General features: G+C 41.8%; 1 protein-coding gene across 2 annotated transcripts in view; it reads right to left on the minus strand.

Annotated features, from left to right (window-relative positions):
* DNAJC3 (DnaJ heat shock protein family (Hsp40) member C3) overlaps positions 1-21,382 on the minus strand; it is a 91,738-nt gene extending 70,356 nt beyond the window's left edge. The window contains exons 1-2 of one of the 2 annotated variants that reach the window (XM_077855169.1): positions 21,198-21,382; positions 3,785-3,895 (exon numbers count right to left, since the gene is read on the minus strand). In XM_077855169.1, the coding sequence (XP_077711295.1) occupies positions 3,785-3,895; positions 21,198-21,279 (193 nt within the window). In that variant the 5' untranslated portion in view covers positions 21,280-21,382. Of the gene's footprint in view, positions 1-3,784; positions 3,896-20,587; positions 20,693-21,197 lie in introns of those variants that run through there. The other variant, XM_077855170.1, reaches the window with a different exon arrangement.
* Between the last annotated feature and the right edge of the window lie 6,339 nt (positions 21,383-27,721).

Genomic DNA, 27,721 nt, shown 5'->3' on the forward strand with positions numbered 1-27,721 from the left:
AGTGACAATAAATATAGATAGGCTTTTGTCTTTTGACTTAGCAAAACTGTAAATGTGATACTGGTTTTCTTACCAAATAAATGGAGGAACATATCATTTCAGAAATGCACACCATTTAATCCACCTCATGAGACATTCGTTCCTGTCAGATACAGCTAAGACATTCTGTTAAGTCTATCAAAAAAGTGATTTCAGACCCTAGAATTCATTATCTCCATAAGATCATGCTGTGAGAATAAGAGGGGATTTTCACACTGCACTGCAGTTTTCTCTAATGGTAAATCTCTAAACAAAACTTGTGTCTGCCTGCACCCCGATGTTTATAACAGCAATGGCCACAATAGCCTCGGTATCCATCGAAAGATGAATGGATAAAGAAGATGTGGTCTATGTATACAATGGAATATTCCTCAGCCATTAGAAATGACAAATACCCACCATTTGCTTCGACGTGGATGGAACTGGAGGGTATTATGCTGAGTGAAGTAAGTCAATCGGAGAAGGACAAACATTATATGTTCTCATTCATTTGGGGAATATAAATAATAGTGAAAGGGAATATAAGAGAAGGGAGAAGAAATGTGTGGGAAGTATCAGAAAGGGAGACAGAACATAAAGACTCCTAACTCTGGGAAATGAACTAGGGGTGATGGAAGGGGAGGAGGGCGGGGGGTGGGGGTGAACGGGTGACGGGTACTGAGGGGGGTACTTGACAGGATGAGCACTGGGTGTTATTCTGTATGTTGGCAAATTGAACACCAATAAAAAATAAATTTATTATAAAAAAAAAACTTGTGTCTGGTTCATAACACTGAAATAGATGCAACTTTCAGAAGACAAATTAGAAAGTGGTACTCATCACTGTTCTTTAACAGATCAAGAATATTTCCATCAGTTCCAAATCTTAAAACTCCTGCCAAAAAATATTCATATTCCAGATACAAAAAAAGCTTCAAATCAAATCACTGATAGATCTGTACCACAGTACAGAAACAATTTGTGTTGCTATGGAATTTTAATATATAAACCTTTTATTGTGTTAAAAATGTAATCATAAAACATACCAGGCCCAGGTAATTTTCAAAATGCACCTAATTTTTCAAAAATGAAAATGGAAGGGTGCCACAACCACAAAAAATGTCAACTACAGTATTATAATAAAAAATGATCCATTGATAACTTACAAATGCTGCAAGCCAAATTCAATTACAAACTTTAACATCAATTTCTAATCACAGAAGTTAAAGAAATAAAGCACATCACAAAATTGAGAATTTGGGCAGTATAATAAATGAGTAAACATTTAATGAGTCCTTTATATGGTCCGTTTAAAGCAATGTATTAAAACACAAATGACATTTCATCACAGACAAGGCTCCATGGCCTACACCAGGAACTGTGTAACTCATTAATCTACAAGTCAGGAGACCTAGACTAACTCAATGCTGGTGACAGGGTCTCCCTAATTCACTGGGCTATCCGAAGCAGCCAGTGTGGCCACACTAAGTTTGTTGTTTGGTAAATGAAACAATTGAAACAGAGGATCTAAAGCTCTTTTCTGATAAACACACATCTCATAAGAGATTCAACAGGCCATAACACCACTATCCCCATCACCACCTCCTGTATATTACCATCATATACAATTTAAACTTTATTTTCTACAGTTACAATCAGTATTTTACACAAACTAAAATGATGAATGTCCCAAACTACACAGGTCTTCCTCAGAAATTACGACATGGGCACCATCTGAGAATTGCTACACCCACCAAATTAAGACAGCCAGAATGGTACTCTCTGAATTCTGAATGCACCAGTAGTGCTTCACTTTCTCCCTTCACCGAATTCCACAAATAGATTACCATGTTTTAGCTTTACTAATTCACATCTCTCAGTGAATACAGTAACATTTTATTGAGTATTTGGGAAAGAGCCATCTCAAGAATTCTTTAGCAGTGAAGCTAAAGAAAAACAGGCAATAGTTTTAAACTACTGTAACAATATGCCATGGCCCTGATGTTTCACGCTTTATCTAAAACAATAACAGAAATTTTCTTTCATTACCCTGCACAGCATTGAAGACAGTTCAAAACTCTAGAAAAGTGTGAACTCAGTAATGATATGGTCATATAGTAACTTGTGCAATTATTGTGCCAATTACCTACCATTCGCCAAGGTGAGCTAATCGCTAAAGTGAAAGAATTTCCTTATAGAAACTATTAACATATCAAGTCTGTTTATTAAAAGTCTTAATTTTCAGAGACATAAAAATTATATTTCGGGGATCCCTGGGTGGCGCAGCGGTTTGGCGCCTGCCTTTGGCCCAGGGCGCGATCCTGGAGATCCGGGATCGAATCCCACGTCAGGCTCCCGGTGCATGGAGCCTGCTTCTCCCTCTGCCTGTGTCTCTGCCTCTCTCTCTCTCTCTCTCTCTCTGTGACTATCATAAATAAATAAAATTTTTTAAAAAATTATATTTCTACATACCTTCCATGTGTGATTGTACACTATTTTTAAAAAAATCTTTATATACATTATTCTCACCTAACTTTCACAAAAAATCCATTTGTGGGTGGCACAGTGAAAACTGCTAGAAATATGCAAGTAGCTTGTTTAAGCCAAAATTTACTTACATAACTTGAGCAATAAACATAGGTTTATCAAACATAGGCAAAGTCAGGATTAAAATCTAGCTTTCCTATTATTCCAGAAAGTTAATAACACCAGTAATAAAAGTCTGAGTTTACTAAAAAACATGAAGAAAAATACTGCCAAACCAAAATCTAATCATGTTCTGTTTATAAGGTAAATTATAAGAGTAGGATGATAATTCTTCTGATGAGCAGAACTGTATCTTATAAAAAAAAAAAAAAAAAAAAACCCACCTCAGGGCACTTGGGTAGCTCAGTCAATTAGGCATCTGCCTTTGGTTCAGGTCATATTCCCAAGGTCTTGGGATTGAGCCCCATATTGGGCTCCCTGCTCAGTGTGGAGTCTGCTTCTCCCTCTCTCTCTGCTCATGCTGTCACTCACTCACTCACTCTCTCAAATAAATAAAATCTTAAAAAAAAAAAAAAAAAAAAAACCCTACCTCATTACTCTGCAGTTAACTTGTCATTCCTAACCATCCCAAATAAAGGTGAGAATGTATAAGTTAATTTTAAAAAGAATTCAGAAAAGTCAGTGTCAAATAGTCCTAGCACAAAAGTGTATGCAGTGACTCCTAAGAAAATCTTTTAAGGGCTCACTTATAACCTATTTACTGTGGTCATTTCGTTTCTCTCAGTCCCAAAAGACTAACAGCTGCAAAGATAATCGACACTACAGACAAATGCAAGTGAGCAAAAGAACAGCCTAAGAGATGGAGGAAGTTCGGCCAACTCAGAAGAGGCAATGGACACAGAATCCCCAAAAGTCCTCAAAGTAAAATAACTATAGTGACAATCTCAAGTCATCAAGAAAATTAAACTGCCTTCAGTGAAATCTTTTGAGGGCAAAAAAACTGTATAAGACAGAAAAGCTTTCTGTCAAAACTACTTTGAATTATTCTTGGTACTTACAATAGAAAGTCTAAATTATCTGGAAAATTCTCTCATGTTAGATACATATGCATTTAGGCGTTGTGCATTTATTAATCTATTTCATCCAGAATCCTGCAAATATTTTTAAATGTTTTCTCAAAACATTAAATAATGTTTTTCTTAAATGTTATCCAAAGAAGAAGCCGTTAATTAGAATTCACAAGAATGACCACTGAGGATTTTGGTTCCAAGATACAAACCTACTGCAGCATGAAACTGAGATAAAGCATCAGCTAGCTGTCCAGCTGCAAGTAATTTCTTGCCCAATTCAAGATGCTTCTCAACATCTGCATTCACTCCACATTCAGCACCTAAAAACAACAACAAAAATAAGTTAACTTTCCATGACCAAGATTTAGTTCTGAAGAATAAAATTTTTAAAATATGCGGTGCCTTGGTGGCTCAGTTGGTTAAGTGTCTGCCTTTGGCTCAGGTCATGATCCCAGGGTCCTGGGATCAAGCCCCACGTGGGGCTCTCTGCTCAACAGGGAATCTGCTTCTCCCTATCCCTCTGTCCCCCCACTTGTGCTCACGCATTCTCTCTCAAATAAATCTTTAAAAAAAAAAATATATATATATATGTGTGTGTATACACACACACACACACACACACACACATATATGTATAGTTATTTGCCTCAGGCACCTCAGATAAGAGTCACAGACGCTAAAGAGTGACACAGAAAAGATAACACTAAAGCACAGTGCTTCAGTTTATAGAGTATGAGTGACCCCAAAATATACCCATATCACTGGTCTGTCAAAAGAATGTAACCAGGGATCCCTGGGTGGCGCAGCGGTTTGGCGCCTGCCTTTGGCCCAGGGCGCGATCCTGGAGACCCGGGATCGAATCCCACGTCGGGCTCCCAGTGCATGGAGCCTGCTTCTCCCTCTGCCTATGTCTCTGCCTCTCTTTCTCTCTCTGTGACTATCATAAATAAATAAAACTTAAAAAAAAAAAAAAAGAATGTAACCAATCTTCAAAATATAAAGGAAACTGCCTAACACAGTAGTAGTAAAAATATGTCAAATGACAAAATCATAATTGCTATCATAATTGCTTTATTAAACTAGAATTTCATTTTCATGAGTTATCATCAAGTCCACTTTAATATTCAAGTACTTAATGAGCATCTACAAGGCACCTGGCACTATCCTAGGTATTTGGGACAACTGCAAAACAAACAAAAACCTCTGCCACTTATTGGACATTATGGAGGGAGGAGACAGACATAAGAAATACATAAATTACACAGTCAACAGACACCTAACAAGGTGAAAGGTACCATGGAAAAAAAATCAAGCCTTGTGAGGCCATCAGGAGTATTGGGACTTTCAGTATTAAAGAAGGTGGTCAAGAGTGGGCCTCACCGAGAAACTGACATCTGAGCAAAGATTTACTTGAAGCAAAGTGAGGAATCCACCATGCAAATATGTAGAAAAAGAGCTTCTCAAGAAGGATCAGCGAGTGCAGGGGCCCTAAGTCAGAAGCATGCCAGGTTATGTTTCAAAACTGCAGGGAAGCCAGGATGGCTACCCCAGAGCGAACAAGGAAGACAGTAGTATAAGATGAGGTCAAAGAAGTAGAGGGCCTGCCTGTGTACAGTCCGGGTAAAATGAAGAGCTACTTAGGAATTGTGAGTACAATAACATGATCTGACTGACTAGGCCAATTATCAATGTGCTGCTACCTCTCCGATCTAAATTCATCCTTCAGTACCTGGCTTTAAAAATGAACTAGCTGGGATGCCTGGGTGGCTCAGTGTTTAAGCATCTGCCTTCAGCTCAGGTCATGATCCCGGCCAGGGTCCTGGGATCAAGTCCCGCATCAGGCTCCCCTCAGTGAGCCTGCTTCTCCCTCTCCCTATGTCTCTATGTCTCTGCCTCTCTCTGTGTGTCTCTCATGAATAAGTAAATAAAATATTTTAAAGTAAAATAAAAATGGACTGGTTTTTAAGCATTTCTTCTTTATGCTGAGCACAATTGTACACTCTGTCACAGTAAAATGTACCGAAGCATATTTTCTGGATCTTGTTGCTGTCTTTATTTTTTTCTGGCTCCTGCTACATGGTGCATATGGGGAGGATATCCAGTGGTGCCCTATGCTAGCCATATGTCCACAGGTCCAGTCCCTCAGCAAGCCAGCAGTCTTGACTAGGCACTATCTCCCAGTGAGGACACCAAGAGCTCCAAGCTGCATGCGTCCCCCCACACACATCCCATACACACAGGCCAACCAACCCAGACTCACCTATACCTGAGGAGGTTATTTCCTGCTTAATATAAACTTCCCTGTTTTAAATTACTCTATGGTCTGTATCTCCTAAATGGAGCCAAACTTATACACTATCCTAGCAGGCAGACCCACAAAGACAGGTTTTGAGGACTGGTTTGGTCATGCCCTTGAGCTTGAGTACAGTGCTGAGCTCACTGTCAATAAGAAATAAGATATCAGTAATCCAAAGCAGGTATTAGAATCAGAATTAATCAAGATATCATTTGTGGTTGACAATAATCACATGCTAACTGGAAAACCAAGGCTGTTGCACAACAGCAATGAAAGTAGTGATGAAGGTAAGGATTGTGATGTGCAGGGATTCTTTTTTTTCGGGGGGGGGGGGGGGGGAGGATTCTTTTGAGTGCACTAGAGCACTTACTGAGAGAAAAAACAGCTCAGCTCAAACCCTCAGCTCAAGTCTCCCACTGTGAACTTCCAGGGCAACCCTAAAACAATCTCTTATTTTTGGTAGCCACAGAGCTGATTTAGCTGAAAACCAAATACAAAATTTAATTTTGTGTGTAGAAGGGTGCATATGAAAACTAAGAAGCCAAAGCATTTCTCTCTTACAGTGAACATGATGTTAAGCTATTCAGGATGCTAAACAGACACTGTAGGAAAAAAAAAATCAGAACAGTCATCACTTGGGAAGGTGGGAGAAAGGACAGACTGGGAAGGGGCAGGAGAGAAACTTATGGGGTGATCTAATGTTCTAATCTTGATAGAGGTATGGGGTACACTGGGATGTGCAATAATCAAAACTTAGCAAATAGATACTTAAACATAGACAGTTTAAGGGCACCTGGGTAGCTCAGTCAGTTAAGAGTCGAGCTGGTCTCGGGTTGTGGTCCCAGGATCTGGCATCTCCCTGATCAGCAGGGAGTCTACTTCTCCCTCTGCCCCTCACCCTGCTCATGTTCTCTCTCTCTCTCTTGCTCTAATAAATTAATTAAATCTTTGTTAAAAAAAATATGGATAGTTTATGATATATAAATTTTATAGCAAGAAAAGCTATTGGTGATATGCATATTAAAGTGTTTAGAGGAATGTGTACTGGTATTGTTTTGATTTTTTTTTTTTAAGATTTTATTTCTTTGACAGAGTGAGAGAGTGGCAGGCAGAGTGACAGGTAGAGGGAGAGAGAGAAGCAGGCTCTTCACCCAGCAGGGAGCCCAATGCAGAGCTCACTCCCAGGACCCCAGGATCATGATCTGAGGAAGTCAGACGCTTAATTGACTGAGCCACCAAAGCACCCCTGAAATGTATTTTTTTAAGATTTTTTTTAAAATTTATTTATTCATGAGAGACACAAACAGAGAGGCAGAAAAATAGGCAGAGGGAGAAGCAGGCTCCCCACAGGGAGCCCAATGTGGGACTCAATCCTGGGTCCCAGGATCATGCCCTGAGCCGAAGGCAGGCGCTCAACCACTGAGCCACCCGGGCATCCCTGTATTTTTAAAAAAGGATTAGCGGATAGATAGAGAAAGGCCAGATGGATATGTATTAAAACCAAGTATGGTAATTGTACTAATGGTAGAATCTGGGTGATGGATACAGGAATGTACACTAAAAAATTCTTCCAACTTTGTGAAATGTTTAATAAAAAAAATTTAGGAAAATATGTAATACAGTGTTATGATGGGGGGAATAAACACAAGATGCTGTAAGGGCACAAGTTAGGGCACCTAACACCTAAAGTTAAGTAAAATTTAAAATGCAACTTCTCAGTCACACTAGTCACAGTTTAAGTGCTTGAAAGCTAGTGGATAGTACATGAAACATTGCAAACAATACAGAATATTTCCTTTCATCATAGAAAGTTCTATTGGACAACACTGAGGGCGTTTCCTGAGGTCTCACCTGAAACCTGAAGGAAAAATGAGAACATCGTCAATGTGAAAAGGCCTTAACAGGGAAAAAACCAACACTCCAAACACAAAGAACTTCACATTTAAATGCCCAGAAGTAAGAGAATCAATGTGGCTTTCAGAGAAATTAAAGTCTTACATTTAGGTAGCCCTCCTCTGTCATGATTTCATTATTCCGGAATGGTTCGATTTAAGTGCTAGGTGAGTGTCATAAACAGCCAGAAGGGAAGAGGGAAACCATAAGGTGTCTGGTACAATAATCCAGGTGACATCATGGTGATCTGACTGTGGAGTAGCCATGGAAATAGAGAACAGATTGCTCAGAGAAATATGAGAGAGAAAGAAGACTACACATGGCTTACAGTGACTATCTGGATGTGGAAGCCAAGTGAAGAAAGAACCAGAATCCAGGATGCCAGCCACAACTATGTGAACAACTCTGTGTGCCATTTTAGTCATCAAAAGCAATTGGATTCTCTTCCTCTACTACAGCAGAGAGCTGGAAGAAATTCACTTTATCTTGTTGTTATTTGCCCTACTAAGCAAAGTAGCCTTTTCTGTGTTCCTAATTTCTGTACAGTGTCTTATTTCCTAAGGTGCCTGATGGACCCCTCCACAGGAGAAAGGCAAGGGGAGGGAGGTAAAGAGACCCAAAAACAGGCTCCTGCAGAGCCCTGTAGTTTGGGGCAACAATGTAAAAATGTCTAACCTATTTAAGAGTGCGTGGGTAACATTTAGAGAAATTATTTGGAGTTTTCAATGGGCTGGGAAAGCATTAGCTTTTCCTTTTAAAATGAGAATAGAGGCTCTTGTTCTGAAAATTCACTATGCAATTCAGAAACCAGTTATATTCTGATAGTAAGGGTCACCTAATTCCACACCATAGCCAAAACACAGCCTGCTTTGCATAATGAAGATTATGGAAACCAATGTATTTCATTAAACAAATGATACTAAATATATACTATGTGTAAAACTGTGGCCATAACAGAGATGAATAGGATGGTCTTTTCCAAAGAAGCAATGAGAAGAATCACCTAAGCTTTAGCCATTTAGGAGACCACCCTCTGGAAGAAGTCCGGCTGTTTTTAAGCATTACACTGGCATCTCTGCCACATACTGAAGTATTTATAGAATACAAAATATGAAGAATAGGACTGACTTCAAAATAATCTTGAAAGGAAAATGAAAGTATAAGTGAAACAAGATCGACCATGTGTTGATAATTTCTGAAACTGAGTAACAGTACACCCTCGTACACAATATTATTCTCTCTACTTTGGTTTATTTTTAATATTTCCCCAAACCAATTTTTTTTTTATTTAAATCTCTTCAATTAAGAGACAACTGGCTGATAAAAATCTCTTACATTGAAAAAAAAAATGTTTTGAAGTGGACCACAGAGACTAGATCAGGACAGCCAACTGAAAACATGAGCCTACCTCCCAATGTGCTCAGATTCCAGAAATGACAGAAGCTATTTAAAGAATAAATGCATAACTTGTTCAGGAAAAAAAAAAAAAAAAAAAACTTTTAAACAAGGAGGGCCGTCAGAAAAACAAAATTTTAGGGAAAAAAAGACACAGAAAGGACAGGATAGGGTTAGTGGGCAAAATCACATCCAAACACCTTCCCAAGGGGAAGTGTGCCATGCAGGTGAATGCAACTCTTTGAGTGCTCCAAACTCTGATACAGGAAAAGAAAGGAACCCTTGGATTTCCCAGCCTCCAGCCAGGCAATCAGCCCTCTCCCACAATCAATATTCACAGGTTGGCAATGAGCAGTTCTGAAATTTACAAAGATGAAACGCCTGGGTGGCTCAGCAGTTATGGCTCTGCCTTTAACTCAGGTCTTAATCCTGGAGAGTCCCACATTGGATTTCCTGCATTGAGCCTGCTTCTCCCTCTGCCTATGTCTCTGCCTCTCTCTCTCTGTGTCTCTCATAAAAAAATAAATAAAATCTTAAAGAAAAAGAAATTTACGAAGATGATAAAATCAATCTTTAAGAAACTAACATCAAATAAGAGAATTAAGGGAAAAAATAGGGGAAAAAATTCCAAAAATGAATATAATTGACATTCTTATAAATTAAAAAGGATGCAGCATTTATAAAAACCAGACCAAGTATTTATGCACTGAACTGCTCTGTGGAGAAGATGATAAAACCATTTCTAAATGCCCTGACCAACTGCCAGAGGAAAAGAGGAGGAAGAGAACTTAATATAGACAAAAGGGTCAAATAAGTCTTCCCTGAGAAGATAATGTTTGAGTTCAAACATAATGGAGAGGAAAGAGATCAGGGAGTGGAAGGAGAATCCTGAATGACTGCTGCCTCCAAGAAGCCAAAATATGACGAGGCAAAGAACATAAAACAAGTACAAAAGGCTTGGGTAGCACCTAGCTCACCTTCAAGGAATCAAAAGGAGGCTCCAGTATGGAGGGAGGTAAAGAAGATATAAGCAAGATAGATCACACTAGGCCCTTCAGGCCATGGTAGGAAAATCACAGTTTATTCTAAGTAAAAGAGACGTCATTAGAATGGGTTCTAACAAAGAACTTACTATGTGGGGATGCCTGGGTGGCTCAGTGGTTGAGCACCTGCCTTCCGCCCAGGGCGTGATCCTGGAGTCCCAGGATTGAGTCCCACATCGGGCTCCCTGCATGGAGCCTGCTTTTCCCTCTGCTTGTGTCTCTGCCTCTCTCTTTCTCTGTCTCTCTCATGAACAAATAAATAAAATCTTTTAAAAAAAATAAATAAATCTTTTTAAGGGACTAGAGGTAGGGATATAAAACAGATTGCTCATTTTCAATTTTTAAAGATAATTTCTAATATGAATTATCCATCCATAAATATAGTTATTTTACATAGTTCCTAGTGTAAAATACAAAAATCTGTGCATCATTCACTTTGAAGTATGTGTACAGTAGAGACTAACTAAGAATCAAATATGAATGATGAAAGCACTGTGTATGAACTCTGGAATAATTCAACCTATTACAGGGGGTACAAGTAATTACAGTGGCATGTTGATGGGATTCTGTGTATTCCAAAATGCAGGGAATAGGAAGGGGACAGACTTCAAAATAACATGAAGGTTTCAAACTTTTCCCTGTTACATTTTCTCAAAGGATCAGATTAATGCACTGAATAGAAGATTCCAGGTTGCGTGAGGAAGGAAGAAATCTGGATGAAATAAACTATTAGTCAAAATGTTTTCCTTTTCCAGCTATGAAAATATTTAACAGGAAAGTTGTAACACGGAAGGAAATAAGAATCTACCATGTGCTAGATACTCTGAGTGTCATAATTTCACTTAATTTTCACAACGACCATAGAAAGTAAATATCCTTCATATTCTTATAACTCAGGAAACTGAGACTCAAAGAAGTTACCCATCCTGCTGGAAGACTCACAGCAACTGGCAAAACAAGATTCGATCCCAAAGCCCAACTTTCTTTTCAGCACAGCTCACGATCCTCTTCCCTATAATCCAGGCTAGGTGCTCCAGTTACTAAGCCCTGTATGCTTCACTCACTCAACCCATTATTTAATATAACATCTTAGCAGAATGGTTTCCAACCTCTAACGCTAATTTGAACCTAAGTCTAGCAGCAGACAAGAATGCATTTGCAAAGCTCTTCAAACTGTTTGTTATATCAAGCTATTTCAAGACAGACATTCCCCACTGAGAGTCATTGTGGTTTCCTACTTTCACAGTGCCTTTTGGAAGGAAAAAGAGCTCAACATCCCACTGGCTCTCTACCACCTCCTAACAGTGCCCTCAGAGGACCCCTTCTTGGCCACCCATCACGATTATGCATTCCTCTCAGAGCTGCACCAAAACTACATCTAGGAATCAGAGACACCATCAAATTGCCAAATCAACCTGGAGCTCTATGCCTCCTACATCTATCTACCTGTCCTTTTCTTACTACTTTGACCCCAGTGGTGTGACTTTGAGAAACTTTGCCAAATATTTTCTTCACCAATCTCAAGAGGAGAAAGATGCTGAGAAACTCAGAAGTTGCAGAGCAACAAGATGGCCAAATCCCAAATTCTTCAGGATATCAAGAAACCAAATATGGGGGAACCTGGGTGGCTCAGTCGGTTAAGCACCTGCCTTTGGCTCAGGTCATGATCCCAGGGTCCTGAGATCAAGCCCCACATTGGGCTCCCTTCTCTGAGGGAAGCTTGCTTCTCCCTCTCCCTCTCCCTCTGCCTGCTGCTCCTCCTGCTTATGTTCTCTCTCTCTCTCTCTCTCTCAGTCAAATAAATAAATAAAATCTAAAAAAGAAAGAAGAGAGAAAGAGAGAAAAAGGAAAGACTGACCAGACTATGGTAACCGGGAGAACTGGCTGAATATAAGGGTGTGCTAGAGTTACACTTGGAAAAAAGCATAAATCTGTCACTACTGGAACTGCACCAACTGGTCATGAACAAAAATGACCCCTACTTATCTGATTTCATTGACATTCATGACCTGAATAAACAGGTGAAATTCATCAAAGAACGGGGGCCCCAGAACCTGGCATAGCAGAGTTACCTCTCTGATAAGCATATCCTGGGAGACAGGACAACAAGAGCTAACCCTTAGGGGTTGACTTCCATGGTCACTAAGGCCAGGCATGCGCCTCGGGGTGACCTTTAACTTCTCTGTAAACTGTACCAAAACCCACTTAAAATTATTCCATTTTTACTATTCCTTCCAATAAAAGTAATTTGGTATGCCCTCTACTGTCACCCCAAAAGTTAAATTACTCTTCAAACTCAATTTCTCTCACCTTCTAGGATTAAAAGACATATCCAGCATTTCTGTCCCTTCTGAATAAAACTCTGATCTTTATTATGTCACAATTTTTATCCAATATGATTTCCATTTAAAATAAGTAAATACCACCTCCTCTAAGAAAATTCTCCATGGCCTACCCCAATCATGCAGAAAGAATTCCTTCTGTGCATCTTGGTCCCATTTCCATAACTGACTCTGCCACAGTCTAAGGGTTGTTATGCAGTCTCCTTTCTCCCTGCAAAAGATGGTGTGCCTCCCAACTGGGATCCTCCCTCATCTTCCTCCAAATCCAGCTCCCATGCTGGACCAGAGCAATCCTTCCAAAATGCACTCCTAGGGATGCCTGGGTGGCTCAGCGGTTGAGCATCTGCCTTCAGCTCAGGGCGTGATCCCAGGGTCTGGGATTGAGTCCCACACTGGGCTCCTTGCAGGGAGCCTGCTTCTTCCTCTGCCTATGTCTCTGCTTCTCTCTGTGTGTGTCTCTCATGAATAAATAAAATCTTTTTTAAAAAATGCACTCCTAATAAAAAGTATGCAGTATTTTCACATCAGTGGCTAGATTCAGTCTAAACCCCTTCAGATCTAAAGGCAAATAATACCCTTAATGATCAGATCCCATGATGTGGGTCCAGCCTTATCATCCTTCATTCCTCCACCTCTTACTTTACACTTCTATACCAGAATGAACTAGCTGTACTTCCCTGAATAGACTATGTTCTCAAGCCACATCCCTTTGAACTTGCTGTTCCAAAAGACCTTTCCTGCTTGCCCCCTGGGAAATTTCTACTCCTCCATCAGGATTCTGCCCCCAAATGCTGGCTCCTACGTGAGACCTTCCCTAACTACTGCAGTGAGAGGGTGGGGGAAAGCCCTTTCTATGCTGCTATGACATCTCCACACTCACAAGTACATGACTTCACTTTGCAATATCACCATCTCAATATAATGACCTTCACAGTTTGCTAGCCTCTCATAACACAATACCCCAATCCAGATAAAAAGTTTGAGAGAAAAAAAGAAAAAAAAAAAAAACATCTTTTCTTCTTTAAATCACCTAATTCAGTACCTTGTGCAAAGTGGACACTCATTATCCAATCTTCCCTCTTACTTAAAAGTATCACAAGTCATCAGAATAACAGAATTGATGTCTGGATCATCTATCTGGTTCCTCCTGTGTGAGCCAGGCTCAACCACCTGAAGGTTTCCCAGGCAGCTGCAGATTTGAAACAATTCTGTCTGCAGAATGTTCAACACAATCCCAGCTGACCAGAGTAACTTCAAGTAGGAATCCCTTCAGACTCCAGGAAGTCTGTTCCTTCACTTGATCTTAGCCAAAAGCCTGACAAGCGATAAGTCTGTTCCTTTTTGTAGTAAAACAAATCTTTTGGATAATGTTCTAAACCACTTTTCATGAATTAGTGAATATTCAAAGAAGAACTAAATTTGAAGCCTGAACAAAAACTTATCCCTAAACAGGTGCCATACTACTACTTCTGTCAGTCCTTAACATCTACCTCTCTGAATTTTCATAAATTTCTATTTTACAAGGGTAATCATTTTATATACACAGCATACGACAAGATACTTAGTGTAAAAGTTAAAAAAAAAAAGAAAAAAGAATAGAATCCAGGATACATATTAACAATTATCAAATCAAACTGATACTACCAAAGATGATTCTTTGAGACATTGATATGTAAAAAGAGAAAATTATTTGCAAATTGTGGCTGTTTTTATAGTATCTCAACCCTATTTTGAGCCATGGTTACTTTTTTCTTCTTCTGCCACATACTAGGAGACAGTGACAAGAGCTATCTCCTACTCTCTAAGAGAGAAAGAAGCAATCAAATGCCATGCCATTTCCTAACCAGTATTAAATAGTAGGTTTCTCCTTAGACAAGCATAGCTATAGTTCAGCAAAATATACAGGAAGTGTAAGAAAAAGGGTACAGTAGCTAAGTCTTTCCATGAAGTTAGTATTAGAATCCATCATATTTTAGAGAGCAAGAAATATAGAATTTTAAGAAATGTGAAATTGAGGGGTTAAAAGTATAATGTGGTGAGAGTGAGAATCAAGAGTCCAAGAACAAGAATGAAAAAGGCAAGAACTAGTGATGAAAGATTCTAAGGTTCAAGCTAAGACCAGGTGATGTCACAGGTAGCAAGCCCAGGGTGGTTATTCAAATTGGAGCAACTTAGAATGTGAGGTAAGAGAGGAACTCCTGACTGGCTCGGTGAGCAGAGTGTCACTCTTGATCCTGGGAGTTGTGGGTTCGAGGCCCATGATGGGTGTAGAGATCACTAAAAATAAAATCTTAAAAAAAAAAAATGTGATGGAAGAGGAAAACCCACAGGTCATCCTACAAAGGCACCTGAGGCAAAAATGACAAAATACTATGTAAAAAAATCTGATCTGAATCCAAGAGTCAAGACAAATGGGGCAGAGTCTGAAGTTTCAGAGCAAAAACAGAAAAAGTGGAAATTGGCCACAGAAAGAGCAAAAAGTGCATTATCTTAGCAATTCCATGGTCAACTAAGGACCAATGACAAAACAGTTTCAATATAAATACACTGAGTTGGAAACCCCAAGCATCTCTCTCCAGCCACCATGACCCAAAAAGTGGTTGAGCCACATTGAAAGGAAAAAAGGGCTGAATAGTTGTGTGGTACATCTGAACTAAATGTGTGCATTAAAATGTTCCTAGGTGAATTAGGATAATAAAATCTATTGAACTAGGTTTGCTCAATTTCAATGGACATTATTTGCCTTTGCTTCAATTAACTCTGAATGCATAAATGAATTTTATCTTCTAAACTTAGAAAATAATTTTAGAAGAGTCCATGCAAAAAAAAAAAAAAAAAAAAAAAAAAAAACCAGCTCAGATAGTCACCTTCACTCATCCATTTAAAAAATATTTATTGCACATCTACTTCATGTCACTATGTTTCAAGTACAGAGACAAGAGCTCTTTCCATAAAGCTTATAATCTAGAGAGGACAGGAAAGAAAAATAAATGAGATAATTTAGACAATATGAAGTTTTGTGAAGAAAATTCAGAAAGGTAAACAGAGACTATTAACTGAAGGAGAGAGTCCTTTTTACATAGTGTGTCAGGATAGGCTTCTCTGAAATATGAATGTTCATTTGAAGACCTTATGTGCGGGAGCCTAGGTGGCTCAGTCAGTTAAGCATCTCCCTTGGGCCCAGGTCATGATCCCAGGATCCTGGTATGGAGCTCTACATTGGGCTCCCTATCCAGTGGGGAGGGTCTGCTTCTCTCTGCCCCTTACCCTCCCCCACCCTCCCCACCTCCCCACTCGTGTGTGTGCTCTCATGCGCGCTCTCTCTCTAAATAAATAAAACCTTAAAAAAAAAAAAAAAATGAAGACCTCATTTGAAGCTTTCCAGACTGTGGGAACAGCAAGAATCAGTCAGAAATGAGGTTGGCATTTGGAAGTAAAAGGAGTTGGTGTAGCCGCACCTGGGTGGCTTAGTTGGCTAAGCATTGGACTCTTGATTGAGGTTCAGGTCATGATCTTGGGGTCTTGAGACTGAGCCCTGAATCAGGTTTAGCACGGGGTGTGGAGCCTGCTGGAGATTTTCTCTCTTCTTCTCTCTCTGCCCCTCCCACCAACCCCCCACCACCAATTTCTCTCTCTAAAAAAAATAATAATAAAAGAAAAATAAATCAAAAAAAGAAGTTGGCATGGTGAGAGCCTAATGATGAAGGGAAGAGTAAGATGAAAGAGGTGTAAGTAAATAGGAGTCACATAGTAAGAATTTGCAGTTATCAGTGCAGTAATGTGTTAAAGAAAGAACAAAAGATGAGGAAATAGACTATCAACAACTCTTCAAAGTCCTGCTTTTTAGAGAAGCAAAGACACAGTTCAGTAGCAGAAGGGACACACGACATCAAAGAACAGTTTAGGATGGAAACCCTACAGCACTTTGGAGTGCTGATGTCAACAGATCCCACAGAGAGAAACAAAGTGATGACAAGGAAAGAAACAATAAATATAGGAGCAATATTTTCAGAAGATGGGAGGAAATAAAATCCAGGGCATAAGTATAGGAATTGGATTTTGCCAGGAATAGAGATACTTTATCCATTTTAATATAAGAAAAGTAGCAGACAAATATAAACATAGATAGGCTAATGACTTTCATGGAAGAAAGTAAAGGAATCGCCCTGTGGTGGCTTTCGTTTTCTCAAATAAGAACAAAGTCTAAAAAAATGAGGTAAAGAGATGGAGGAAAAGAGGGTTACACTGGAGATTTAAGGAAAGAAAAGGTCTGAAATCCTGATTTCCAGGAACAGACATACTAGGGAACTGTAGGAATATTGGCAATATTCCTGAAATTGAGGTTATATGCTTACAATGAGACCAGTCAGCAGGGTTGTCTCCATTTTTCTCCACCTATGTTCAACTCTGAGGTACAACAAACAAATTGGCCAAGTTGGGTTTCACAGGTGTCAAACGTTGATAGTTGAGTAAAACAAAAGAATACAGGGGCAAGGAAATTAAAGGGTGTTTGCAATGGAGTGACTATAGGTGGATCACGAAATCCAAACTGAGAAAGGAGGGAAGAGGACATGCATGCTTCCCAAAGCATATCTTAATACCCCCAAGTGGTCTGTAAACTCGATGACAAAACCATGAGTTGTATACTCTGATTATCTCACCAGAAAGCGCTTTAGAGTAAGCCTCTGCTGACTGATTCCCATATACTGGAACTCCAAAAGACACAAACGTATTAGATTTACAAAACAAAAAATAATTTTTCTTTAAAACCAGCTTTCTAAAGATCTTGAAAGAAAAATACCTATGGTTAAAATCTAAAGAGCAGGGCAGCCCCAGTGGCACAGCGGTTTAGTGTCACCTGCAACCAGGGGCATGATCCTGGAGACCCAGGATCGAGTCCCACATCAGGCTCCCTACATGGAGCCCACTTCTCCCTCTGCCTGTGTCTCTGCCTCTGTGTGTGTGTGTGTGTGTGTGTGTGTGCGCGCGCGCGCGCCTCTATGAATGAATGAATGAATGAATGAATGAATGAATAAATAAATAAATAAATAAATATCTTTAAAATCTAAAAAGCAGGTGACTGGGTTCCCATGATATTTTCATATAAACAAAGATAAACTGCTGGACATTAATCAAAGGAAAACCATGAAAAAAGAAATTAAATTTAACCATAATTAATCCACTTCATATGAGAAGCCTAATAATTCCTGTAGGGAATCCCATCTCAGAGCAACAACCTGTCCCACAGAATCAAAACTACCACATTTCAGGATAACTAGTCAAGTGAACTGGAACTTGTATATTACTAACTACAGCTTATCACATTAAAAGAACTCTAAATGCTATCTGATCATCTGCTAAAATACTTAGTATATATAAATTACTGAGGTATCATTCATTTTCCCTACTTTATTTTTTCTTTCCAAATTTAAATAATGCCAGAAAAAATCCAAGAAAAGACAAAGCACACTTTAAGGTTAGATAAATATAAAAATTATCAATATCATTTATACCTAAAGATTTCCAACTATTCTTTACAATGGCCAAATAAATGGTTTAGTCAAGTCAGTTCAGTGAAATAAAGAAAAACTGGGTCCAGGTAGCATGTTAGGGAAGAAAAAAAGATAAAAGAAGGCCTGGTTCCCAGGCTGTGTTCCTAGTCAAGGCACCAAACAGAACAAATCATTAGCAAAGAATTAAAATAGCTATGTTATCTGTAACATGAGAATACTAGAAACTACTAAAGTTTTCTTTCAGCTCCAAAAATTCTATTCCTAACCTAGTGCTTTGGACTTCTTTCAAAGGCCATTTCTAAAGGGGGTGCTAAAAGATGTAATCTTTCAATTCATAAGACTATTACATAGTTTCTTTCTTTGGATCACAATTAATAGAAAAGCCTAGGGGGGAAAAAAAGATATTATTTAAGTCAGAAAAAAAATAGGCCAACTAAGCTAATTACTGGTGACCCTCTTGTCACATGCAATTTTGTTTCACATTCACTGGCTCACACCTTTCTCCTTCCTTTCCTCTCCCTCTGAACCTCAGACCTACATCCCCCTGGAGGACTCTGAGGTTACTGAAGCCAAACACAACTTATTTTGGAAAACAGGAGCTAACAGTTTGCCAATTTAGGTCAGAGGTTCTTTCTTACTTTTACATTCCCATCACCAAATTTAGTGTCTAGTACATGGCAGCCACCTAATTTTACTCCTCTATATGACTTATTAGACCGGTGGTTCTCACCAGTGGTTACTTTTTAGAAATGTGAAATTTCAGGTCCCATCCGGACGTACTGAATCACAAACCCTGCGAGAGGGACCCAGCACTGTTTTAAAGCCCTCCAATTAAGATTCTAATACACACTCAAGTTTGAGAACCACTGTATAAAACATGCCAGAAGGGACGCCTGGGTGGCTCAGCAGTTGAGTGTCTGCCTTCAGCTCAAGGTGTGATCCCAGAGTCCAGGGATCGAGTCCCACATCGAGTTCTTTGTGTGGCGCTCTTTCTGCTTCTCCCTCTGCCTGCGTCTCTCTGCCTCTCTCTCTCTGTGTCATGAATAAATAAAATCTTTAAAACAAAACAACAACATGCCAGGAAATCACCTCATTACTGCCAGTGGTAAACAAAAAAGTGCTTATTTCTCTCAGCTGCCACCACTTACAAATGCTGGGGCCCTCATGATACTGTCACCCACTTCATCTCTGTCTCCAGCCTGCACACAAGATAAACTTTAAAGCCACGTAAGTGAGTTTAATTTATGGTGCTTGGATTTAACAGTTCTACGACGTCATAGCTAAACTTAAACTCTTGGAGCCTCCGTTCCCTCATCTGTAAAATAGGTACAATTATCACATCTTCCCATGAGTGAGAGATTGCTTATTGAAAGGTGCCGGGCACACAAACCTTTAATCAATTTAAGATCTTTTCCCTTTCTTCCCTACTACCTGTACCAAGTCCCTGCTACTTGATACAGGCAATGTTCCTCAAGAACAGCACTGGCACAGCTGGCACTCCTCTGAGAACTGCCTTCTATACAGAAAAACTAAGGAAGTTTTTTCTTATGGAAAATACTAAAGGAAGGAAATGAAGTACTAAGAATCCCACAGAACAGCAATTGCAAAAAGGTAGTCCAAAAGCTAGCAGGACATGCAGATCCTATAAAAATGTGCACATTACTTAAAAAAAAAAAAAAAAAGAAAGCATTGAAGAGAACACAGGCAACTTTTTCTTGAGTGCTCAAAATAAATTACTAGTAGTAACTGGACAAAGTGTGAGCGGGGGGGGGGGGGGGGGGGGGAGGAGAGTGTCAGGATTAGAAAATGCAAGAGAACTGGAATACTCAACCCATATTAAAGTGGTCCGGGCATCCAAATTTCAATTCCCTAGACTGTCTGGGGGCAATCTAGGCAAATTCTTTGTCAAATACTTTGTCCCAATGTTGTCATGATATATGCTCTGATTTGGGGTTCAAAAAATATGGGGTCACCAGGAGAACACCACCACCAACAATGCCTTGAATGAGCCCTAAAAAGTGGAGTGTATTATAAATGTTTTTTCAGGTTGAGAATTCTGGGGGGGGGGGGGGGGTACCATAAAAAAAATTCCCAACTGTGGCTCCTTACTCCCTCCAAATCTAACATTAAAACTCATACCTAAATGTGTGACCCCCCCTCGCCCTTCCCATAGGCTTGAAAGTAGATCAGAGCACGAGATCTGTCACTCTACCGGGGTCCGTTTCTCGCAGTCATCAGGCTGGCAGCACGACTTCCACTGGCACTTTGAGCTTTAATTCTTACTACCTACCCGCCCCCCCCCCCGTGGCATCTCAAGATGGGACAGCCCTCTAACTTTTGCTATTCTGTTAAGAGCAGCCAACCATCCAATCTGTAGGACTCTTGCGAAATCGAAGCGTTCCGTACCTTTTAATAAGGGGACCTTTTTTTTTTTTTTTTTTTCAGAGAACTCGCAAAAAAGGAAAGCCAGCCCTAAGCCGAAGGGGACACCACGCAGGGGGGAAGTAGTAAAGGACCACAAACTCCGTGCCTCGCCCTCCGGGAGCTGCAACTCCTGCACCGGCTGGTTCACGCCCCGACCCGGCAACGTCGACCCGCCGAACCGAGCCAGGCGGCGGTTACCCAACTGGCGGCAGTCGACGCCGGCCCCGCCGCACGCAGCCGACACGCTCCCTCCCCCCGCCCGGAACTCCAAAGCGAAAGCAGCCTCCCCTCCCGCCGCCTTCGCCGCCTGCTCCCAGCCACCGCGACCCAGTGCCCCGGCGCCGAGGCGCAGTCCCAGCGGGGCCGGGACCCGACGGCGGCTCGGGGCTCCGCGTCCCCCGACGCGCCGGGAGTCGCCGCGCCGCAGCCCCCCCGCTTCCCCTCGGCCCCGCTCCTCGCTCCGAAGCCGCCCGTCCCAGCGCCTCTCCCCCCCCCACAAACCCGGAACCGGGCGCCGGCCCCCGCCCAGGGGCGGGCTCAGGCCCAGCCGGGCCGCGCGGTCTCCCCGGCTCCCGCCCAGCCGCCCGGGCCGCCCCGGGACTCGCGCCGGGGGTGGGGGTGAGGGTGGGGCGGGGGCGGGCGCCCGGGACAGCCCCCCCCCGGCCCCCGGACCCCCGCCCCCCGCCCCCCGGCCGGGCAGGGCAGCCTGGACTCACCTTCGTACTGCAGGTCCACCAGGACCAGCAGGAAGGGGAACACCGAGCCCAGCCGGCTGGTCACAGAGCCGGGGGCCACCATGTCCGAGGGCGCCCGCGGCGAGGAGGAGACAGGGTGCGGGGCCCAGCAGCCCCGCCGGCGCTCAGGGTGCAGCCGCGCCCGCTCGCCCGCGCGCCCGCCCGCCGTCGGCTCTCGCTCAGGCCTAAGCGGCAGCTGGCGCCCGCGGAGGAAGGCGGCGGGGGGCGGGGGCGGGGGGCGGGGCCCGGGCGACGCTACGCCCCGAGCGCCGCCGCCGTCCAATCGCCTTCCTCCTGGCCGCTCGCCTACTGGGCTCGCCGGGGTCGTGGTCGGCGCTGATAGGCTGCGGGGGCCGCCGCCCCGCCCCGTCTCTGATAGGACAACGTGGAGGCACGAGACGAGGCTGCGTCCGCGGGTCGTGGAGCTGTCAGGGCGCTCCAAACGGCCGCGGCCGGCCCGAGGGAGGCGGCCGCCCAGTCCGCATGCGCAGGCCGCGGGGCCGCCTCGGGCCGCTCCCGGAGCCGTAGGTGAGCGCGGAGGCGGTTCTCCAGGGGGCCGGGTACTGAGGCAGGTGGAGCCGCCCGGGCCGGCGGGAAGGCGGCCCCGCCTGGCCCCGGGAAGCCCGAGCGCCCGGAGCGGAGGTCTCGGAACGGACCGCTCGGCGGCGCGCGGGGCAGAGCGTCTCGCAGCGAGTCCGAGTCCGGCCTCCACGGACGCAGCTGCGCGAGACCCCGCCGGACGCCGGAGCTCGCCGAGGAGACAGACGCACCTTAGTGACCCGAGGCCGAGGACAATGGCTCGGAAGCCTGGGAACGCCGGCCCCGGCCCCGGCCCCGGCCAGGGAGCCAGTCTGGACGATTCTGAGAGACAGAAACCGGGGAGCCACAGCAGCCGAGGGAGCGCGGCGCTCTGCGGAGAGTGGCCCACGGCGGCTGCACGCGGGGAACCTGTTGGAATAATGGATCTTGCACGTTGTGCGCATCACAGCTCATCCATCACATGTGGAGCAGCAAGACTGATGAGGCACTTGCACGGGTTACGATTTAGGTTACTCACTCACTCTGGCGTTAGGTTTGTTCCAGGCCGGTTCCTCTGGCGTGCCCGGCGCCATCCGGAGAGCACGGCACCCACCCGTGAGGTTGGAGGCGGAGTAAGGCAGTAATGCTTTAACGCGTTCATTGTCAAGTGCAAACTTCCTAGTTTACGAAGAAGTAGAAAAAGGAGTATGGGGCAGCCCGGGTGGCCCACCGGTGTAGCGCCGCCTTGAGCCCAGGGCGTGATCCTGCAGACCCGGGATCGAGGCCCACGTCGGGCTCCCTGCGTGGAGCCTGCTCCTCCCTCTGCCTGTGTCTCTGCCTCTCTCTGTGTGTGTCTCTCATGAATAAATAAATAAATAAAATCTTTTTTAAAAATGAGTATGAAAGGAAACATTTCTGTTATATTTGTGATAACCAGAGGAATCTTCGGGCGGTTGGAATAAATTGATAATATTGATGTTTTTGAATTGTTCGACGTCCACCCCCATGTTGATTGCACCTTACTTATAATAGGCAAGACGTGGTGGAAACAATCTAAATGAGTCCATTAACAGATAATTAGATTTACAAAAATGTGGAGCGAGCTCTCACGGACACACCTAGGACAATTATTTAGCCATAAAAAAACCATTGCAACAACATGGATGGACCTTGCAAGCGTTATGCTCAGTGAAATAAGTCAGAGAAAGATAAATACTAAATGACTGCACTTATAGGTGGAATCTAAAAAAACTCGTGGATACGGAGAACAAATTGGTGGTTGCCAAAGTGGAGAGTGGGTGAAGGTGGTCAATAGGTTCAAACAATCATTCAGTTATACGTCCTGTGGATATAATGTACAACATGGAGAGTATAGTTAACAATACTGTATTGTGGGCAGACCCGGTGGCTTAGCAGTTTAGCACCGCCTTCAGCCCAGGGCGCGACCCTGGAAACCCAGAATCAAGTCCCACGTCAGGCTCCCTGCATGGAGCCTGCTTCTCCCTCTGCCTGTGTGTCTACCTCTGTGTGTGTGTGTGTGTGTGTGTGTGTCATGAATAAATAAAGTATTAAAAAAAAAAACCAATACTGTATTGTACATTTGAAAGTTGCTAGGACAGCAAATCTCAAAACTTCTCAAGAAAATTGTAGCTGTATGGTGATGGATATTAACTGAACTTAGAATCATTTTGCAATATGTACATAACTCATTGTACACCTACAACTAATCCAAAGTTATATGTCAATTATATCTCATTTTAAAAATTAAAGAGACAAGCCTATGTCTTCTGATTTTAATATATATTAATGATAATACAATATTATGTTTTATATGCAATGGGCAAACTCTTCAGAACAAACTTCCTAAATTAAGTGAAATTCTAATAGTCAATGTCTTTAAAAAGGATTCTTGTGGAATTCTTACAGTAACAGATCGTAAGGGCTTTATTATTATTTTCCAGATCTTATATCTAAAGTATAGATTTATATATCTAAATATCTAGATATCCAGATCTCATATCTAAGTTATATCATTACTTCTAAATCTGAGCATAGAAACAGTTTCATTATGGGTCGCCTGGGTGGCTCAGTAGTTGACTGTCTGCCTTCTGCTAGGGCCTCAGGGTGTCATCCTGGAGTTCAAGTTGAGTCCTACATTGGGCTCCCTGTAGGGAGTCTGCTTCTCCTTCTGCCTATGTCTCTGCCTGTCTCTGTGTGTCTCATGACTAAGTAAATAAAATCTTAAAAAAAAAAAAAGAAAGAAAGAAAAACAATTGCATTAAATGTAAATGTTAAAAACACAACAATTAAAGGACAAATAGGGATCCCTGGGTGGCTCAGCAGTTTAGGGTTTAGCGCTGGCCTTTGGCCCAGGGCAGGATCTTGGAGTCTCGGGATCAAGTTCCGAGTCAGGCCATGGAGCCTGCTTCTTCCTCTGCCTGTGTCTCTGCTTTCTCTCTCTCTCTCTCTCTCTCTCTCTCTCTCTCTCTCTGTCTATCATGAATAAATAAATAAAATCTTTAAAAAAAGGACAGATAATGTCAAAATGGATAATAAAAGAAATAACATTTCTACATGATATGATGAACCTCATATTACGGTTAATTGATTTCAACAAGGATGACAAGACAATTCAATAGGGGCAAAGGTAGTCACTTCAACAAATGAAGCTGAGACAACTAGATAGTCATGTGTAAAAGAATGAAGTTGTACCCTTTCCTTAGACCACACACATCATAGACCAAATTGTAAAATCCAAAACTAAAAAATTCATAGAAGAAAAGAGTAGTAAATCTTCATATTCTTGGGTTATATAAAACCTTTTTAGATACAACACCAAAAGCATAAGCACAGAGGAAAAATTAAAGTGGATTTTACAAAAATTTTGAATTTGTGTTCCAAGGGACACCATCAAGAAAATGAAAAGACAAACCACAGAATGGGAGAAAAAAATGCAAATCATATATTTGCTAAAGGACCTATGTCCAGAAAAAATATATATGTATATATACATATATACACATACATACACACCTTTTACAACCCAAGAGTAAAAAGACAATACAATTTAAAAATGAGCAAAGAATCTAAATAGGCATTTTTTCTGAAGAATATATATAAATTACCAATAAGTACATGGAAAGATACTCCATATCATTAGCCATTACAGATACGCAATTCAAAACCACGCTGAGATGCCGCTTCGTACCCACTTGGATGGCTATAACCAAGATGAGCAACAGCAAGAGTTGAAGATATGGAGAAATAGGAACTCTCACATGTTGCTATTGGGAATCTAAAATGGCAGTTACTTTGAAAATAAACATCAAAATGTTAATAGAGTTACCATATGACCCAGCAATTCCTCTCCAGTTAAGAGACTTGTAAACACATTCACACGAAATCTTGCTACACAGATATTCCAAGCTATTATGTGTTCATAATAGTCAAAATTAGAAACAGTTCAGGTGTCTATCAAGAATGGGTAAACTGTGTTAGATCCATACAATAAAATATTATTTGACTATAAAAAGGGAATAAAGTGCTAATCCATGCTACAACATGAGTGAACTTTGAAGATTATTCTAAATGAAAGAAGCTGGTAACAAAAGGCCACAAATTGTATTCTTCCATTTATGTGAAATGACTGGGATAGGTAAATCCATACAGACAAGAAGATTAGTGGTATCCTGGAGCTAGAGGTAAGGAAGACTAGGGAGTGACTACTAATGTGAATAGGTTTTCTTTTGTGAGTGATGAAAATATTCTAACGTTACGTAGTAATATATATGATATATAAATATAAATGAATATGCTAAAAACTTTTTAATTGTGCACTTTAAATGGGTAAAGTATATCAATTATAACTCTGTGCACTTTAAATGGATGAAGTATGGGATCCCTGGGTGGCACAGCGGTTTGGCGCCTGCCTTTGGCCCAGGGCGCAGTCCTGGAGACCCGGGATCGAATCCCACGTTCGGGCTCCCGGTGCATGGAGCCTACTTCTCCCTCTGCCTATGTCTCTGCCTCTCTCTCTCTCTCTGTGTGTGTGTGACTATCATAAATAAATAATAAAAAAATTTAAATAAATAAATAAATAAATAAATAAATAAATAAATAAATAAATAAATGGGTGAAGTAGCGCAGCCCCGGTGGCGCAGTGGTTTAGTGTTGCCGACGGCCCGGGGTGTGATCCTGGGGACCCGGGATCGAGTCCCACATCGGGCTCCCTGAGTGGAGCCTGCTTCTCCTTCTGCCTGTGTCTCTGTGTCTCTCATGAATAAATAAATAAAATCTTAAAAAATAATAAATGAATGAAGTATATCAATTATAACTCAATAGAGTTCTTTAAAAAAAAAAAAAAGTGGGACACCTGGGTGGCTCAGTGGTTGAGTGTCCACCTTTGGCTCAGGGCATGATCCCAGATTCCTAGAATCAAGTCCCACATCAGGCTCTTTTCATGGAGACAGCAGGCTCCCTCTCCTTCTCCTCCCTCTGCTGTGTCTCTGCCTCTCTGTGTCTCTCATGAATAAATAAATAAAATCTTTAAAAAAAAAAAAAGAATGGAGGAGCTCCTGGGTGATTCAGTCAGTTAAGCATCTGCCTTCAGCTCACCTGAGATCTTGCCCCATATCAGGCTCCCTGCTCAGTGGGGAGCCTGCTTCTCCTCCCCCCCCACCCCTCCCCCTACTTGTGTGCTCTCTCTCTCTCTCTCCCTCAAATAAATAAAATCTTTAAAAATAATAATATGTTGAAATATGATAACCTTGGGGCACCTGGATGGCTCAGTGGTTAGCATCTGCCTTTGGCTCAGGTCGTGATCCTGGGATCCTAGGATCAAGTGCCACCTAGGATCTCCCTCTGCTTATGTCTCTGCCTCTCTCTGTCTCTCATGAATAAATAAATAAAATCTTAAAAAAGAAAAAAGAAAAGAAATATGATAACCTTGGGAGGCAGTAGTATGACATGATGTCAAGTGGTAGACAGGAGCCAAGTCTGTCTTCGAGGCCACTCCAAGGACTTTTCATCTTACTAAACAACGAAATCACTAGAGGATTTTAACAAAGGGCTGACATGATTGGATTTAGGTTTAAGTAATCACTTTGGCTGCTGTATAAGTGACGTATTATAGAGGGATAAGCAGTATGCCCAGTTAGGAGGCTCTAGAAGTAATCCAGATGAAAGGTGATGGTAGCCTGAAGTATGGTGGTAACAACAGAGATAAAGATGGAGAGAAGCAAGCAAATTTGGCATGTGTGATTGGGGGGAATGTAGTAATAGGAAGGATAGATCAGAGTAGGACCAGGTGAGTAATCAGATTATTGTTCATTCAATTAATTTCTACTTAATTGCAATACAAAAGTGTAGCCCAAAATATTTTTGATAGCTATCTAGGCTCTGGAAAGGCCAACTGGCAAGAAGACACAAAAGGTTCTCTTGTTGAACCTCTGTTCCAAATTCATAGCAATGATATGGAAACCAAAATGAGAAAATAAGCAAACAAAAGGAGCTAGAGCCTAAGCCAAGATAAACATTTCTATGGACTAAAAATAGGGGGAGGGAACCCACAAAGTCACATGTCAGAAAAAAACATGGTTATACTAGCCTATGTTTTAGATCTAAGAAGGGACCAAAAGTAATCCAGAGACAGACTCCTGGTTCTCCCTGGCTCTTAACACCACCAACAGCAGCAGCTCTGTTATGACTGCTTGTTTACAAAGAATTGTAGAAACCCAGGAAAGAGGAATCAGACTGTTCTAACTGGCTCTGGAATATCAGCCTGGAACTGATGTTATAAGACAGGAGAGAGCATAGAAAAAAAGAAAAGTAGAAAAACAAGCAGACAAACAAAAACTTACCTTTCCACCCAAAACGGAACTGCAAAATAAAAGTTCAAAATATATCAATAAATGTAATGCTAAGACAGGCAACAAATCAACAACTGAACCCGAACTCACTTAAGAGGAAATTATAGACTAAGGATACCT

Source organism: Canis aureus, chromosome 17 (assembly GCF_053574225.1).
Source record: "Canis aureus isolate CA01 chromosome 17, VMU_Caureus_v.1.0, whole genome shotgun sequence".
NCBI classification, from domain to species: Eukaryota; Metazoa; Chordata; class Mammalia; order Carnivora; family Canidae; genus Canis; species Canis aureus.